General features: G+C 37.3%; 1 protein-coding gene across 6 annotated transcripts in view; it reads left to right on the top strand.

Annotated features, from left to right (window-relative positions):
• Window positions 1–17,861, top strand: part of STXBP5 (syntaxin binding protein 5) — a 160,273-nt gene that overhangs the window by 99,336 nt on the left and 43,076 nt on the right. For all 6 annotated transcript variants that reach the window (XM_089530231.1, XM_089530227.1, XM_089530226.1 and 3 more), the window contains 7 exons: window positions 4,463–4,610; window positions 4,692–4,759; window positions 8,179–8,219; window positions 8,958–9,178; window positions 9,392–9,570; window positions 14,060–14,185; window positions 15,230–15,381. In XM_089530231.1, coding sequence (XP_089386357.1) covers window positions 4,463–4,610; window positions 4,692–4,759; window positions 8,179–8,219; window positions 8,958–9,178; window positions 9,392–9,570; window positions 14,060–14,185; window positions 15,230–15,381 — 935 coding nt within the window. The remainder of the gene's footprint in view (window positions 1–4,462; window positions 4,611–4,691; window positions 4,760–8,178; window positions 8,220–8,957; window positions 9,179–9,391; window positions 9,571–14,059; window positions 14,186–15,229; window positions 15,382–17,861) is intronic.

The raw sequence follows: 17,861 nt of genomic DNA, 5'->3' as shown, positions 1-17,861 counted from the left end.
GTGTTTGATGACAGATTTTCATCTTTTCCTCCTGATAGTAAAGAATGCTGCTATTCTCCCCACCTTTTTGCCAACCTTGTTTGTTTGCTTGCTTGCTTGCTTTTGGCTCTTATTCAATGAGTTTGAAGTTCAGTCTTTCGGTTCTTTAACCTTTTGAAAGCTTGAAGTTCCTAATTGTGTCATTTACCAAAGTGGACAATGGATAATGTTAATTACAGGGTAAATTTATGGTTTATTAAGACATTCTTTGGGGAGCAAGCATGATGTAGCCATGGAAATCTACTAGGTGACCTTGGGTAAGTCGCACATTCTGTCAGCCTCAGAGGAAGGCAAAGGCAAACTCCTTCTGAAGAAATCCTGTGATAGGTTCACTTTAGGGTTGCCATAAGTTGGAAATGACTTGAAGGCATATAATAACAAGACACCTTTCACAGGTAGGAGTAGCCTTTGGTGGAACATTTCTGATCTTGAAAGTGTTTGAGCATCACATCAATATACTGAGTGGAGATCCTGTAGTGTGTAGTATATGTTTCTTTAAGAAGAGTAGGGAAAAAATAAAGCCTTGGAGCCAGTTGGCCCAAAGGTATAAAAAGTCTCAGTTGAACTCCCTATCTTGTTTGAGCCAAGTTACTTTTGAATTTCTGTTGTGCATTGTTGCCTTTAAAGTGTGCTTTTACAATACATTTTAATCCAGTGTTGCTATTTTAAAATACCTTTATTATAATGTGGCTTATGGTTGATGACAGATTTCTATGGTTTCTCCTCTGATATAAAGGAAGAGAATAGTGAATGCTATACAGCATTTTTGTGTGTTTATTATTTGAGTAGACAATCAGAAGTTAAACTGCAAAGAAAGAGGATTAATCAGTGTAAGCCTGTTTTGTAGGGAACTGTAGTTCTTCTTTGTGGTTTTTTTGTCTCTCAAATTAGGATAATCCTGCACCTGCACAACACCAATTCAGAACCTTCTAGTAGAGCATTTTTAGCAGCATTTTGGTAGAGTCCCACCCCCTTGCAGTGTGCTTAACCGCATGCCATTTCCTTCAGTTCCTTTTTGACCACTGCAGCATAAATAGAAAGGTTGGGAACCTTTGTGCCTCATTGGTTTATTCTAGACTAACCTTGTCTATAAACACCACATTTGCTTTTTTAAAAAATGAGCTTTTTATTTGTTGTCTTCCTTGTCTCTTTACCTCACTTCTCTTCATCTCATTGTCTCCATCATCTCTTCATTCCCCCTAGTAGTGCTTGGTCATCACTTTATGGCCTTTGGAGTCCAAAATCCCAGTCACACAGTTCAAGCAACTCCTGTTGCTTAAACTGCCTCGGTAAGAGCTACATTATTGGGAAGTGCCACCATGGCCAAATATTCACTAAGCAGTCCTTTTGGAATTGGACTGCCTGCCTTTGGGTGCACACATTGGAAAAAATAAAAAGGTTGTTTGAAAATTTGTCCTATCCACAAAGGAACAGATCAGAGCACACGAACCCTCATCAGAGCCAGTCCTGTCAGGCTCTAGATCACTGGGTCCACTTGAGGATGCTGCTTTAACTCTGACCCTGTCATCTGATACACAGTGCAAAAACCTGTCTGCAATCTGCAGAGCCAACACAGGACTCAAAGTGGCCTCAGCATTTAAGGAATGTTAAAAGAGGAGGAGGAGGAGGAGGAGGAGGAGGAGGAGGAGGAGGAGGAAAGGATAAGCACACTCACCCTTCTTTGTCTTCATATCTCATCATCTGCCTCAATTACCTTGGCCTTCTGCTTTAGGCCTAACAGATAAAGCAATGGCTACAGCCCCAGAGGACACCAGGCTGCAGATAATGAGCAGTGTCTCTCTGATTTCAATCTTAGCTCCAATTCAGGACCTTCCTTCTCAGTCCCATTCTCTGTCCCTGAATGAATCTAAATGAATCCAAATCTTACTCACCACAAAGGTTTATGACTTCTCTGGGTGTTCTCGTAGGTGACCAGAATCCATTGTTGCTGTTGGGGGACATACATAACTTAGTTAGTCTCTTGAACTGCAGATGAAATCAGCATCTCCTAATCTGTTAGACGCAGTTTAAAGCTAATTAAAAAGCAGTCCATCTGACCAGTAGTGCTTCCCTTGGAGACTAACCTGTACATGCTGGATGCTTTCTGAGCACTGGCTTTTTACCTGGTGAGGAACAAAGAATTTCAAAAGGATCCACTTTCCCAATACTATCCTTGACCTAGAAAGGGCATATCAGTCTCTGACCAATGGTTTTACAAGTGGATACTAGCTACAATTTGCCTGGTTTATGAACTAGCCTGACGCCCACTGTCTGATCAAATCTGAGTCCCTCCCTTATCCTCCTTTCCTAGCTGCCCATAAAGTCTGTTTCACTGCCAAATTGGTTTTCCACTCTTCCTCCTAACCTTTAAGCCTCTCTTCACAATATGCCAAGGGCCAAATAGGCTGAAGCCAGAAGAAGTTTGACACCAGCTGTGCTTATAACATCAGTGTTATCTGCTTTGAGTAAACTTTTTTTAAAAAATGACTTCTTTAAAAAAAAGTAGCCTCATGAAAAATGACTAGACTTCTGCACACATTCTCAAATAATTGGTTATTTTCTGAAGTCAGCTACATTGTCAGTTTTTATTTAGCATAAAAACTACATTTTCTGCTTCAGTTTAATAATCTTTAAATTAAAGCATACTGAGTCAAGACAGTATGATTGTTCCCATTTTGCAGACAGGATGTGGGCACAAGGCTTAGCATTGGTGTATTTGGGTGATTTGAAATGCCTCAAGTAAAATGTTATGGAACACCACTTCTGGAAAACCTACACCTATTTTATATCTACAGCTGTTAAACACAGTATCTTTACACAGAGAAAAGATGGCTAAGAAAAGTGGTAATGGGGATGTTCAAAATATCCCTGCATTCTATATGAACAGTCTAAAACAGCCAAAGCCCCCCTTTTCTATCTGTCAGAAAGAAAGAAAGAAGATGTGTACCCAATCTCTGATACTGTGTACCAGTACAATATTATGCCAAACATTTGAAGTTGCTTCAGAATTAGAGGAAATGTGATTACCGTGGAGCCTTGCCTTATGCGGGGATCCGTTCTGGAACACCCCTCCCCCCCATGTAAGGCAAATGCCGCATAAGCTCAAGCCCCATTCAATAGAATGGGGCTTGTGCTCGCGGTGGCGTGGTGCACATGCGCCATGGGTGCACAGGTCATTCAGTAGATTTCAGCATAGCTTCCCCACAAAACAGAAGCCCTGTATGTCACGCCTGCATATGGAGTGGGTGCGCTGTATTTATTTTCCTTTTAGGAGTATAATTCCAGCCATAATATTTGGTTTTCAACCAAATGTTACTCAGGTTTTTGTATTGTTTTTTTTTCTTTTTGGAGAATCTATTACTACAATAATTTCATTCTCAGCTGGTCTATACACTTAACACATTTGTATATACCTGAGAGGAGTGTGAGAACCTGAATGTTAATGTCTCTCCACTATGCCTACAAAACAGACTGTCAACCAGGATAGCATGTTCATTAAGGTGACTTTCTTACTTTTTTCTTCTTATGGGGAAAGAATCATATAATCAGTCAGTAGGAGAAATTCCCCTTCTTCCCTCCATACAGTTCATTGCACGTACCCCAGATTTGCTCTAAAGCATAGGTGACACTTTTTAAATGCAGATGTTGAGGCTCTTGAGATGAGGGTTAGAATACATGTGGGGAAAGCAGAATAAGAAATCTCAGCATGTGAGTAGAAGTTTGTTAACCTGATGATCATCTGTCCATTGTACATTATGTTCTAAGCGAGTTGAATGGCATGTGTGCTTACATTTCACCATTACAGCTTCTTGAAATAGGCCTATGAATGGCCTGGCCCTGTAATGCTAATGCATTATATAATTGTATAACCACCTATGTTAATATACTATGTTAATAAAGTAACTAATGACTAGGTGGTGAAATGAAGGTAGTCTGACTTCCTTATCCTTCTTGCTTTTAGATGCTATTTTTTGTGTTATAGCTGCTGGAGTTTTTGTACTAAAGCGATTTTAGGTAAATTTTATCACACACACATTTAAAGTGATAGATCACAAAGTAGTTCCTGAAGATTACTGACTATTGAGCATTTTGTTGAAGTGTGAATTTTCAGTAGAACGTATAGACTAATTCACATGATTTGTTTTTAAGTACTTGCTCTGTGTGTGTTGTCAATATAACAAAAGGGGTTTACAACTAAATATTCATTGTCGGGTTCTAACAATACTAGAATGTTAAGAAAGTTCATATGTTGGTGTTTTTTCAAGTGGATTATAAATAGTACAGTCCCTTGCACTAATTTACTAATTCTTGCTCTCTTCTATTGACACATCTATAATAGTTAAAAGTCATTTCAAGAAAAATGTAATACTTAAACTTATACATAAAAAATAACTGTGATTATGTTTTCATTCCATTTATAAAGATATCCTATATTTGAGAATCCCTACCCCTTGAGTATACATGAATCTCCAGTCACCTGCTGTGAATATTTTGCTGATTGTCCTGTGGACCTTATTCCAGCACTTTATTCAGTTGGGGCTCGACAGAAGCGTCAAGGTTACAGTAAAAAGGTACGAAAAGGAATTAATACCTTAATTTTAAGCAATAGTGTTCCATATATTTCAATTTAATCTATTTGTCTGTTTAATTAGGAATGGCCTATCAATGGTGGAAACTGGGGTTTGGTCACACAGAGTTATCCAGAGATCATTATTACTGGGTAAGTATTAATATGAACATGAGCTTGAAAACATAAAGATATGCACAGTAATTACAAATCATCTTAATTATACATACTTATAATTACAAATCATCTTAATTATTGTGCTAAAAATCAAACATACAAAATAACATGGGGTACAGAAGATGGATATTTTGTTCAAGAGAAAGGAAAGAACATTGCTTAATCTCTCATAGAAGGAAGTAGTATATCAGGGAGAAGAAAAAACTCTGAAAAGAATCTTGAGTCCACCCATCCATTTCTTGTAAAAGTTGACATGTTTTTACCAAGTGCTGACATTTTTAAAAACCTTTATTAGAAATATAAATGTTGTCCTCTCATAAAACTGGAGAAGAAATGTTCCCAGTGACCTTTAATCTGTGTATAGAATTCTGTCTCAGAGACCAGAGCTTAGAAAGTTAATTTTTAAAAAAATAATATGTAACTTGGTAAGATTCCCACTCCACTGTTATCAGGAACTGCATCCCCCCCAAAACCACTTAGGCATATGTTACATGTAGTGTTTTTTCTTCTGTCTTTTGAAAATGCTTTAAGATTAATAAAACAACTATATAAAATAAATCCATGTACATAACTTGGCATTGCATGTTACAGGCTTTTCAGTAAAAAGTTTTATTCTCATCCTCCTACCATTTGTGTTACTTTTGAAATATAACTTTGCTACACCCTGCTTTGGTGAGGATAAATGATTAACATTAATAATATAACATTAGTTGTATCCTGTTGTCTTCAAGCACTGTTCACAAGGCAATAGGACTTAATCTATAATGAGATTGTTGTAAAACCTATCACAACACAAAAGAATTAAAATACACAAGCAGAAGTAGATAGTTTTTCATCAGTAGCCCTCAAGTACCACCAATTTTTCCTTAGCTTGCATGCATGTAAATATTCTCTGTGAATATCTAGGTGGATGTATGAATAATCTTTTTCAGTTTTGAATAAACTCAGTATGATTTTACAAGTCTTAAATGTTTTATCACAGCCCTCCCCTCAAAAGTTCTGTTATGACAGTCTACGAATTTCTCTGTAGTAGGTTTTTGATGCTGTGGAGCCATGAAAGGATGTTCCTATAAAAGTGATGTATGACAAATAGGGGTATTTCTGAGATAATATCTCTCCTCTCTGTCTTGCTCACTTGGACAGTAAGGGCTTGATCAGCCACCTTTAACTGCTGTAGAAATGAATGGACTTCAGTTAGGTTTAAGTTCCTTTTTGCATGTTTGGGGATTTTTCCACTTTATTCTTAATTCAAAAACTATGTATATCAATAATTATTTTAATTGCTATATAAAAGTTCTTGCAAATTTCAGAGCAGTGCACATAGGATTGGCTTACTGTCCAGTCTGTGCATAGTTACTCAGAACAGAGTAAGAAGAAACACCAAGTTCAGAGGAGCTTACTCCTTGTAAATTGATTTAGGATTGTACTGGCCCCTACTGAATTTAGTGAAGCAAAATAAACAGTCTGCAATCCACTGTGTACTTTATAAACAGTTAAAGGGCCTCTACAGACTGGTGTTATACGCTGGCATGGGGGCGTGGGCATATACACATCGGCTGCCCCTACACCGGCATCATGCTGCTCACCCAATCACATGGTGAGGGGCATCACGGCACTCTGTTGGCGCAGCATTAAACATGCTGTGCCAAAGGAGCATCGAAAAGCCACTGCTGCCACGGCTAGGGTACCCTTTTTGCGCTGTGGAAAGGCCAGATCGGGGCCACGGCGTGTGGTTTGTGTGGCGAGGAAAGCAGCCGCCCCTTAGGGACGTCTGTTGAGCCCCAAAATTTCTCTTGCTAGATTCTGAAGTGACTTCACAAAATAAGAGCTTAACCTCAGCTCTAATGCTATGCTAAAAAAAAATTCCTTTACCTCTCCCATGTTTGCTGCAATGCACCTATATTAAGAAACAGGAAACTTTGCATGTAGCAACAGTTTTACCAACTTTCTGAGTCACCATATGTCTTTACATTTTACCTGTACAGGACATAATACAGTGGGCCCTTCCTTTACGTGGGAGATCCATTCTGGAACACCCCCTGCCTCCCATGTAAGGGGAAATCCTCATATGCTCAAGCCCCATTAAAAATAATGGGGCTTGTGCCCATGGCATGGTGTGTGCACATTGGGCACGCATCCCATTATCCCTATCAGTAATGGGACCCCTTCCCAATGCGACTTTCAGCATATGACGCAGGCGCACTGTATTATTATTAATTATTATTTATGGTATTTATACCCCGCCCTTCAGCTAAAGGCTCTCAGATCGGATTACAATTATTATTATTTTTAATTAGACGGTTCCCTGCCCTCAGGCTTACAATCTAAAAAGACACAACACAAAAGAAGGGAATGGTGATGGGGAAGGGGATCAAGTCCAGCAATTCTTCTCTCCCTCTGAGGCCTGGACCAAGGAAGATGGACTGGAGGGAGGGGTCTGCTGCTTAATCTAGGCCAGGCCTGATGGAGCTGGGCCCACATTTCTCCCTCCATGGCCGGATGGCACCAGATGGACAGGAAAGAGGGCTCTTCTTCTTAGTGCAATGTACAATGAACAAGCTGTTCTTCCTCAGTCACATGAAAATAATGGCCATTTTGCTCTTAACGCCTTAGTGCTGTAGGTCGTGACCCCTTTGGGGGGTCGAATGACCCTTTCACAGGGATCACTCAGTTTGGGCTCGCCCCTCGTCCTCCAGGGCGGCCAGGCCCCCTCTGGCCTGCTGCCATGGGTGAGGCTTCAACCCCGCGCAGCAAACACGTGGCTGGAAGTCCCGCCCCTTCCCGGCCTACCAATCAGGGAGGCTGCTGGCCGTAAGAAGGGACAGGGCTTCCAGCCATAAAAGTCAATGGGGCTTGTAAGCATCTGGATGTTCTGCCCCTTCCTGTCCTCCCAACCAATCAAGGAGGCCACCAGCTGGAAAAAAGAGCAGGATTTCCAGCCGCCAGGGGGGTGTGGCATTAGGAAGGTTTAGAACCACTGCCTTAGTGCTAGAAGAGAGATAGAGCCATATAATTATGTTGTGACAACTGAGTATAAATAAAATGGGCCAGAACGTGACAGTCCAAAAATGCTGGCTTCAGGCTTTGTTGAGGGCACGGTGTTTAGATGGTGCATGCCCCGAATGCGACTAGAAGCCACACCAACACAATGTCATCTGGAAAGAACTGGTCCAAGAATGAGTAGATAGAATCAGTTCCTTCTGGTGGCCTGGTTTAGGACTGCAGTAGCAGCCCAGATCAGGACGACACACGCAGTCCCAGCACCGGCACAGTCTTTCTGGCCTATCTACTTCAGGCCTAAATCTCATTATCATTCTTTAAGAATATCAGACAATAATAATGAAATTTGTGCATTCTCCTAGATTTTTTTAAAAATTGTTTTCTTTTTTTAATAGGCATGCAGATGGATCAATCAAGTTCTGGGATGCCTCCGCAAGTGAGTGCTTTGACAAAAGTTTTTTTATAGAAAATATTTTTAAAACATCTTTGGTCCTATAAAAGTGATGTATTATGAATATAACAGTGCTAAGATTATATGCCTCCTATCTTTCTTCCTCATTTGACTATTAAGGCCCTGGGCAGCTATGTTTACCTCTCATTGAACTGAATGGATTTAGGTTAATTGTGACTAAACAGCCTGATTGATTTGAATAGGATATAAGCACTACTTCTCTTAACTGAATTGGTGTTATATGCAGATATGCAAGAGAAGCAGAGAGCCAGATGATAGAGGAAATGGGGTTAAATATGTCCGAGTGGTAGTTGAGGAAATTGGGAAGCCTGAAAATATAGTGAAACCTTGCTAAAAGATGAAATACTATTTTTGGTTCTTTGTAGTCTGTGCAACTTTACAATGCCCTGGAACCCATGCTGTTTTAAAATGTTCACTATTATTCTCCTGACTACCTCTTCCCACACAATTCCTTAAATGCTCCCTATCTAGCATGGAGAATGTTGCAGTGGGAAGTATCAGTGGTACACACACACACTGTTCACCTGTGGAAGTTTGCATACTGGATTTTTGGATCCCAGGCAATGAACAGGGAAAGATGAGCATTATATATTACAACCTTTGATTCAGAACTTGCCTATTTAAAAAAATGTATATAGAGAAATGTCCAAAAAATAATATGCATTTCTGCATATAACTAACCACATGTTTATTTATTCCTAGTAACATTGCAAGTGCTATACAAACTGAAAACAGCAAAAGTCTTTGAAAAGTCTCGAAATAAAGATGACAGGCCTAGCACAGACATAGTAGATGAAGACCCATATGCCATTCAGATCATCTCATGGTGTGCAGAAAGCAGGATGCTGTGCATTGCAGGGGTTTCTGCACATGTGATTGTTTACAGATTCAGCAAACAAGAAATAACAACAGAAGTTATTCCAGTAAGTGGCATTTGATTTTAGTGATCTTCTACTACTACTTTCACTTGAATTAAAAATAAACACTGCTCACATAATGGACCATTGTGTAAGTCATATATTGCAGTATGATTCTGGCCGTTATCTTTAGTTATGAAGTGATTATTTTGGTCAAAATAGCATATTGCAGTTGTCAGTAACTCTACTGCGGTTTGTCTCCTTCATTGTTATTTGCAGATGCTTGAAGTACGGCTGTTATATGAAATAAATTATATAGAATCTCCAGATCCTGAGCAATTACCACCACTGCCTACTCCAGGCACAGGTTCCAATCCTCAGTCTATTGCTCCCCAGTCTCATCCATCCACTAGCAGTAGCTCATCTGATGGGCTTCGTGATAATGTCCCATGTTTAAAGTAAGTTTCATGGTAGTTTGTGTCTCATACATTGCTTTCATTGACTACTTTATCAGCTTGTAAAAAAAGCTATAACTTTGTTTTAGTAGGCACTCCTTTTGGTTATGGTTGCTCATGCTTCTCCCAGTACATAGCATTACAATATAGTATTATTATGGTGCACTAATAGAAAACATGTGTATTGGGCTTGCATTTCTCTACAGTGTATACAATACAATTGTACATTCATTTAGCAGGAGCATATAAAATTATGTAGTTTGACAGCTGCATTTACCAACTTCCATTGTTTGCAACTGTATCTTGAACAGAAATTGAGCTTCAGCAGGTTTAAATTCTTCACACCTTGCATCTAGGCATCTTTAAACAAAGCTATGTAATTAAACTAAAAGTACTTCCTTTTTAATATGTAGTTAAAGATGAATTTGTAGCACAAAATTGACACTTTCTGTTTTCTCTATACTTCAAAGCACATTTTCTGTATGACTACAGCTTTTTTCTAAAGCATTGTATAACTTCTCAGTGCTTCAAAAAGAAATTCTCAATGCTTCAAAAAGAAATGTATGCCAAATAGCATTTTTTATAGTTAGTCTATTTATTCTTTGCATAATAACAAAAAAGAACAAAACTGAAAATGGAACAGGAAAAAAAATCACATATGCATACACTTCTAGAAAAGACAACCAAATATCCAAATAAGCATCCAAACAGAGTTGTTGTCTATAGTTTTTTGTGGGTTTTTCAGGCTATGTAGCTATGTTCTAGAAGAGTTTCTTCCTGACGTTTCACTAGCATCTGTGGCTGGCATCTTCAGAGAGTTGTTGTCTATTGTGTCAGACAAATGTGAAAAAGGTTTTGAACTCTTTGGGCTGTTGAATAATGAAGAGTGGGTATTTTGTCTTTCTAGGTCTGCAGTATAAAAGACCTACATTGCAGCATTGTGTAGACACAGGCTCACCCCTGCTTATTCAGCTGTCAGAAACATTGGAATCCATTTTTATTGATCAAAAGTTAACTTCTAACATACAGGCTCATAATGTACAATACATTCAATTCTACAAAATTTAGAGATAGGTCCAAAACAAAATTAATTCAACTGTTGACCTTTCCCCAAAAAGAAACTACCACTAGGCATAGCCAAGTTATATGTTTGAGAAATACATGAAAGCAATTACTAAATAAGCATTGCAGAATCAAATATACCTGCATTTCTATAAGGCAAAAACCTTTTTCTTTAAGCAATCTTTTAATGTATAAACAGGGGAGCTTCTGACTGGGATGTGTTTTTTTTTAACCTTTGTAGGTTTTTAATTGGTTTTTTTAATGTATGGAATTTTAATTGTTTCTATAAGATTTGTTAAGGTTTTTTAAAATTTTACTTTCTTTGGAAGTTGCCTTGGCAGAAAGGTGGCATACTAAATAAATAAATAAATAAGAATTTTTGCTGTGTGAATCAAAGTTTGATATACAGTATACAGTCAGCCCTTCTTATACATGGATTCAAGCATACACGGTTTGAAAATGTTTTTAAAAAAGTATAAATTTCAAATATCAAACCTTGATTTTCCATTTTTTATAAGGGACAGCATTTTGCTATGTCATTATATTTAATGGGACTTGAGCATACATGCATTTTGTTATACACGGGGAATCTTGGAACCAAATGTATAACAAGGGTCCACTGTACAATAGCCAGTTTGGCAGGGTGGCATTTACACACGCCACACCCTCAGGTCAACTGGAGGTTGCGCCGACAATTACACTCCAATTGTATATTTGTTTTGGAAATTTACATGGTGTCTTTCACCACCACAGATTTATTTGGGAAGAAATCTCACAACAAAGCAATGGGGTAGCTTTTTTCCGCCCAAAATAGGAGTGGGTTTTTTCCATTCCTGTTTGGGCCAGAAGCTGGCTGGATTGGGGCTGTGTGTCTGTTTGCCACCGCCCCAACCCAGCCTAAATGGGGCGGCTCCAGGCCACCCAATTGGGGCCATCTGTTTCACCTCTTACTTAGATACCAACATATGTTGTAACTGAAAATAATAGCCTTCTGAAGAAGTTGGCAAATCACATTTTCTCATTAATTGTGCAAATGGGAGAAATATAGCAGAAGAACCAGTTAGTTGGTTCAAAGTCAGAATGGTCCATCAGCTTGAAAGACTGCTTCCTGTTTTTCACATCTTGATTACCCATAAAGTTAATTTGGACTGGGAAAACAAATCAAAGACAGTGGTCATGACATTGTACACCAAAGTTCCCTAATTTTAAAACTTGTAAAAAGTTGAGAGAGGGGGAGAGTTAATCTTGCTGTATCAGTACTTACAAAGAGGCATCAGGCAAGAAGATTCCAGCACAGCCTAAGACGAGAGGTTCAGTATAGATGAAAAAACACAAAGACTAGTATATATCAGTAAATATTCCTACAATACAAACTACAGCGTGGAAAAATAAATCCACCTTCATCACCTGGAACCTACAGGCTTCTCAAAGAAATCTGTGGTGGTGAAAGATACCATGTAAATTTCCAAAACAAAAGTATTTTTTAAAAATAATAATATATAATTGCAGGCTACATGAATATATCAATCTTGTGCGAAGGATAATATTTATCTGTAATGTATTTTACTGAAAATAATAAATTGATCAATCAAAGCTTGAAGTTTCTGAAATGTAGTTAAAATTTGTTCCTTTACCTTCTTTTCCTGTGCCATTGCTTACTTTATTTCCTAGGACTTGTCCATTTATACTATAGGCAGTAGTTAAAAGTTAGATATTTGAAATCCCTGATTGATTTTTTTCTATAATCACAGAGTGAATAAATTATATTAAGCTAGTTATGAATTTTCAAGCCCAACTCACCAGTCATATAATGAGTGGAACCAGATGGTTCCTTTTTTACTGAGGCTTGGAAGATAGCAGAATTAATTCCACTACAAAATAAAAAATAAAGAAAAAATTCTGGAGTGGTTCAAAATCTGGAATGATCTCCATGAAGGCACTCTACAGACATTCTCCACTCAGAACACTACAACACTAGTAATTTTTTCAGGTTTATTATAACAATTGATATACTTTTTAAAAAATCATCTGGTGAAATGGTCTCTAAGCCATAAAAAGTTGATTTCAAATAAAGTGTGTTAATCATTAAAGTGCTGCAAGACTTGGTTGATTCTGCAGCAACAGGCTCAGCACAACTATACCACTGGAAACTGATACAGTATCTGATAAATGTTTTCAAAGTAGTAAATGGTAGAAATTCCCTAATGTACCTCTAATCAATGGTAAAGTTTGCAATTTAGTGTTTACATTTAGTTAATCCTGTTCTTTATTGTAGAATTATAAGAAGCAGGCACAAATCTAGGAGACATGTTCTTTCCTCACCTATGGCAACTGCTTAATTTATATCTGTATTCTCAGCAAGATAATGTTTGCTATTTCCTCAGAATTTAGTGAACTATGAGTCATTCAAACCCAAGCTTGTCCACCAACAATGGCTGAAAACTTTGTTCAATGTAAACTAGTAAAGCAATTAGGATAGAGGAACAAGTTTGGAGGCTGTATGCATATGCGTGCATGTTGTCAACTTGGGGCTGCCTTTGAAGAGTGTTCAGAAATTTCAGCTGCGCCAAAGATCTGTAACCAGGCTGCTAAATAGGGGCAGTTTACAGAGACCACACAATGCCCCTATTAAAACATCCCCACTGACTGCCAGTTTGTTTCCGGACACAATTCAAAGTGATGGTTATGACCTATAAAGCCCTATATGGTTCAGGTACAGGCTGTTTGGCAGACTGTATCTCTCTATATGAGCCGACCCAGGTTCTGAAGAGAAGCCCTTCTCTTCTTCCCATCACAATCACAAGCAAGGCTGGTGGGGACTTGAGAGAGAGTCTTTTCCGTGGCTGCCCCTGGACTGTGGAACTTATTTCTCAGGGTGGCCAGAATGGCCCCCTCCTTATAAGGTCTTCTGCCTGCAGGTTAAAACCTACTTATGCAGGCAGGTTTTTAAAAACAGAATGTTCTTAAAGGTCCAGATTAGGGTATTGTATCATAGAATCATGGAGTTGGAAGAGACCACAAGGGCCATCCAGTCCAAGCCCTGTATCATTTTAAATGTTTTCAAATGTTAATTTTTAAACTGTATTTTTATTCTTTTAACAAGTAATCTATTTTAATATTGTAACAATTTAATTCTCTTTTAATGTATTTTTAATGTTTTAACTGTATTGTTCTTTTATTGTTGTGAGCCTCTCAGAGTCCCAGTTCTGGGAAAAGAGTAGGATATAAATAAAAAATTAAAATATGTGAATATGCATATTTAGTCCAAACATCTTCCAGAGTGAAGATTTGGAAGCTTGTACTAACTTGTAATAACTAGCATAGCCTATAAAGAAGTATATCTTTTTGATAAAATCATAACAAACTTTTTATCATCTTGACAAATGTTCACAAGGGTGAATATGATATCTGCCCTTCATTTATGTTACAGAGTTAAAAACTCTCCCCTCAAACAATCTCCAGGCTACCAAGTTGAACAGGTTATTCAGCTAGTATGGGTGAGTGGAGAACCTCCTCAGCAAATAACGAGCCTTGCAATCAACTCTGCCTATGGCTTGTAAGTATAAGTTATTTTTTTACTTTAACTTTTTAAAGTTTTTTGCTTGTTGCAGGAGCAATATGACATCAATAGGCTATTGGGTGTAGCATGTATCCCCATGCTTGCACAAAAAGATACTTAAAGGTTTTCTCTTGCACTTGCTCCAAATATACTCATATATTTGTATTTGTACTGTATCATACTTTCTTCAGAAGCTTGTTCTACCTTCTTATATGTTTCTTGGTGTCATGGTAGCAGTAATCTAAAACATAACCCCAAAAAACAGATTCATCACACAACACAACAGTGCTGTGGGTAGTCTTATTTTTGCATGCTACCTCAAACTCAGAATTTCCAGTTACAATGTACAAACCTGAAAATGACAACTTAATTCAAACAGCTCCCTTATGTGGCATAGATTTTAAAGGGGGAAATTATACAGACAGGTTTTTGCTGTAGCTTTGACTAGTATTGTATCAGTTCTGTTTGCCCAGTATGACAATATTGTATAAGTTAAATTTACCCATTTTGGGAAACGATCAGCAGAAGGATTTTCATATGACATCAGTTTGAGTATACACTTATACATAGTAAAAACACACAGTAATTAATGTTCTGTTTTTATTTAAATGTTAAGTAATTGATTTCTGAATTTTTCTCAGGTAAATTAAATTAATCTAAATGTTCTGAGCTGAATCTCAGTTTTTTCTGTAGAGAAGAAAATGTGCATAAGCTATTTTCCAAACAGAGATACAGAACCTTAACACACTATGCTGCTGGGAGTGGAGTGGCATTTTGCATTTTTGCACCATTTGGTGTTTCTAGATATTTTATAAAGTCAAATTTGAATGTTTATTCACAATCAATATTAAAAGCTTTTAAAATACATTTGCAATATAAACTTTCATTTCAGAGTGTTACTTAAGAATGTCTCAGATTTTTAACCATAATCAACACAAAAATTCATGCATATCTCAATAAAAAAACCCAATCTTTTAAGAACATGTTTGAATAGCAGCCATTCATAGGAGTCATATTTTTTCCCAACAAATTTTCTTTCAGAGTAGTTTTTGGCAATTGTAATGGTATCGCTATGGTTGATTACCTTCAAAAGACCACACTCTTAAATCTTGGCACCGTTGAGTTGTATGGGTCTAATGATCCTTATAGGAGAGAACCTCGATCTCCACGTAAAAGTAGACAACCATCTGGAGGTAAGACTAAACACTCAATATTTGCTAATAAAATTGTGTACTGTTCTTCCACTTACCTGGTGGTAAATGTGTGAAGCATGCAAATGACGAGCTTTTACTTGAAGATAACAAGTTAACCAAAACCTTCGTTCTAAACTGGATTGTTAATCCCAGCAAGAGTAAAACCACTGAATTAATGAGACTTACATAAATGTTGATTTAACAAGCCCTATTGATTAATTGGACCACTTCTGGTTGCCACTAGCATTTGGATTTAGACTATAGATTTACAGATAATTGTTTCTAAGAATCTGTAGAGATTGTCACATTCTGTTACTAATCACTGGGCACAGAGGTGACACATTGTTCACTTCCATCTGATATACAGATGTTTTGGACTACTCCTGTCAGCGCAATCCAACATGGCCAGTATTGAGGATGTAAAACAGGTGAAAGTCATGTAGCCCTTCAGATGATGTTTATATGCAACTACCAGCACTTCTCACAGTTAGCTAAGCTGGCTAATGCTGCTGGTGGTTGCAGTAATATCTGTAGAATTACATGATCCTCATCCCAGTATAAAAAAACTGAAGAACACTTGATTGGGGAAGGCTGCTATAGTCTACTGCCTTTTGATTTAGCATTCTACTCCATGATTCTCCATACAATTAACTTTTGAGTGAATTGCTTTGTTGTACCATTCAACATATCTGCCTAAATACTCTAAAAGCATCAGACCCTGTCTAAGCAGGGCCAGCCGTCATTAGTACCTGGATGAGAGACCACCAATGACTACCAGGTGCTTTATGCTATATTTCAGAGGAAAGAATTAGCAAAACTACCTGTCAATATTCTTTGTCTAAGAAAATCCTATGAAATTAATGGGATCAGCATAAGTTGACAGGCTCGACATGTCTCTCCTTTCTGGATAGACTTCAACATATTCTGCTTAATTCATTAGTTTTCTATGTATTGAATACAGGCACAGTTGAGTAAATTTAGAAAATAATTACTTTCTCCAAAGAAGTATATGCCCCCCCAAAAGCCATTTAAGAGAATTTTAGGGAAATAATGATATATAATGATAATGTTAATAATTTCTAGTAATAACTGCCCATTCTGTTTAGATGGGGATTAATAATAGTTGAGAATTCATGCATGAATGTGTTATTAATTTTTAATTTTACCATCAGACATTTTAATGAATAGTATTAGCAATTGGAATATTTATTTCTTTTAGTACATCTTTAGAGCATGATAATTTATTCTAAGGTTAAACATTTTCAGGTAGCAAGGAAAGGCTGGAAGGGGGTGCTATTCTTGGCATTCAGATGGTCCTCTTGTATCCTACAAGTGCAACTATATAAAGTTTTTTCCATGCACAAGAAAATGAATTTTGAAGCTTTTGACCTTGGAACATTTATTGGGATCCATATGAGAATCAGTGAAAGAAAGGGAGAGGTTAAGGAGATGAAATGGAAAGAATGGAGAAAGGGCAAGCAAAGGAAGTGCTTTTGATGGAGTGTGTAAGAAAAGAGATGTTCAGAAAGTAATGCACTGTTTCCTTCTCTCCCAAGCTCAAACAGGAAGAAGGAGGTGGGAGGGGGAAGGAATGGAATGGAATCATATAGATGTTTTTTTACCTCATTCTGGTGAGGCTTATAGACCTGAATCTTGTTTTGTAGCACCACCTAGAACCATTGAGTCAACTGTTAAATGGTGATTCAGTACCTGTATAAATCCTCTTCATTGAGTTGATCTGTTCTACTTGTGAAAATGGGTAGGACTCAGAGCTTCGTGTAATAATATAATTAAATTCAACACCAATTTTAAGTTAACATAATTTTTTTTTTAAAAAAACTTTTCAACGTAAATGTATCCTATTAGATTCTTTTTAGGTAAAAAGACTTTTCTATCTCTGCATGCACACAAATATAAATAATACCTATAATAGCTACATTGAATGTTGCCAAATAATGATTTATTTAAATTGTAGTATCTGAAATATTATCCATTTGTTTACTCATAGTTATTGAATAATAATAATAATAATAATAATAATAAATTGTTTTATTTATATACCGCTATTCCAAGGATCCATAGCGGTGAACAGCAAGTAAGCTAATTAGCAAGCAAGAGATAGCAGTTAATTCTCTCTCGTTTTAATGGCTGTTCCTGTTCTTCTAATATTTCAAAAACTGTTCCATATTAACAGCAATTAATTGTATTCTTCTTTTTAAAAGAATACTGCTAGTCACAATGATTTATAATATTAAATGAAACAAATATTTAGGTAGCAAGGATGATTTGTTCTGTCATTCATTTCTCATGAGTAATAGCAACAGAAAAGTTCCTTCATGTCTAAAACTTATATTTTGGATGTATTTGCACACTGGGTGTGTTTCTGTGGGTGTGTCCTTGGTTTCTTTCTCTGATTTGTTGGGAGAGAACAAATAGAGGGGAAGCAAGCTATGACTAGGCATCATGATAAACAGCTGCAG

The sequence above is a fragment of the Sceloporus occidentalis genome, unplaced genomic scaffold (genome assembly GCF_023333645.1).
Source record: "Sceloporus occidentalis isolate IW3139 unplaced genomic scaffold, rSceOcc1.0.p SCAF_6, whole genome shotgun sequence".
NCBI classification, from domain to species: Eukaryota; Metazoa; Chordata; class Lepidosauria; order Squamata; family Phrynosomatidae; genus Sceloporus; species Sceloporus occidentalis.
Note: the sequence above shows the minus strand (reverse complement) of the source record. Positions and strands in the feature narration are given on the sequence as shown.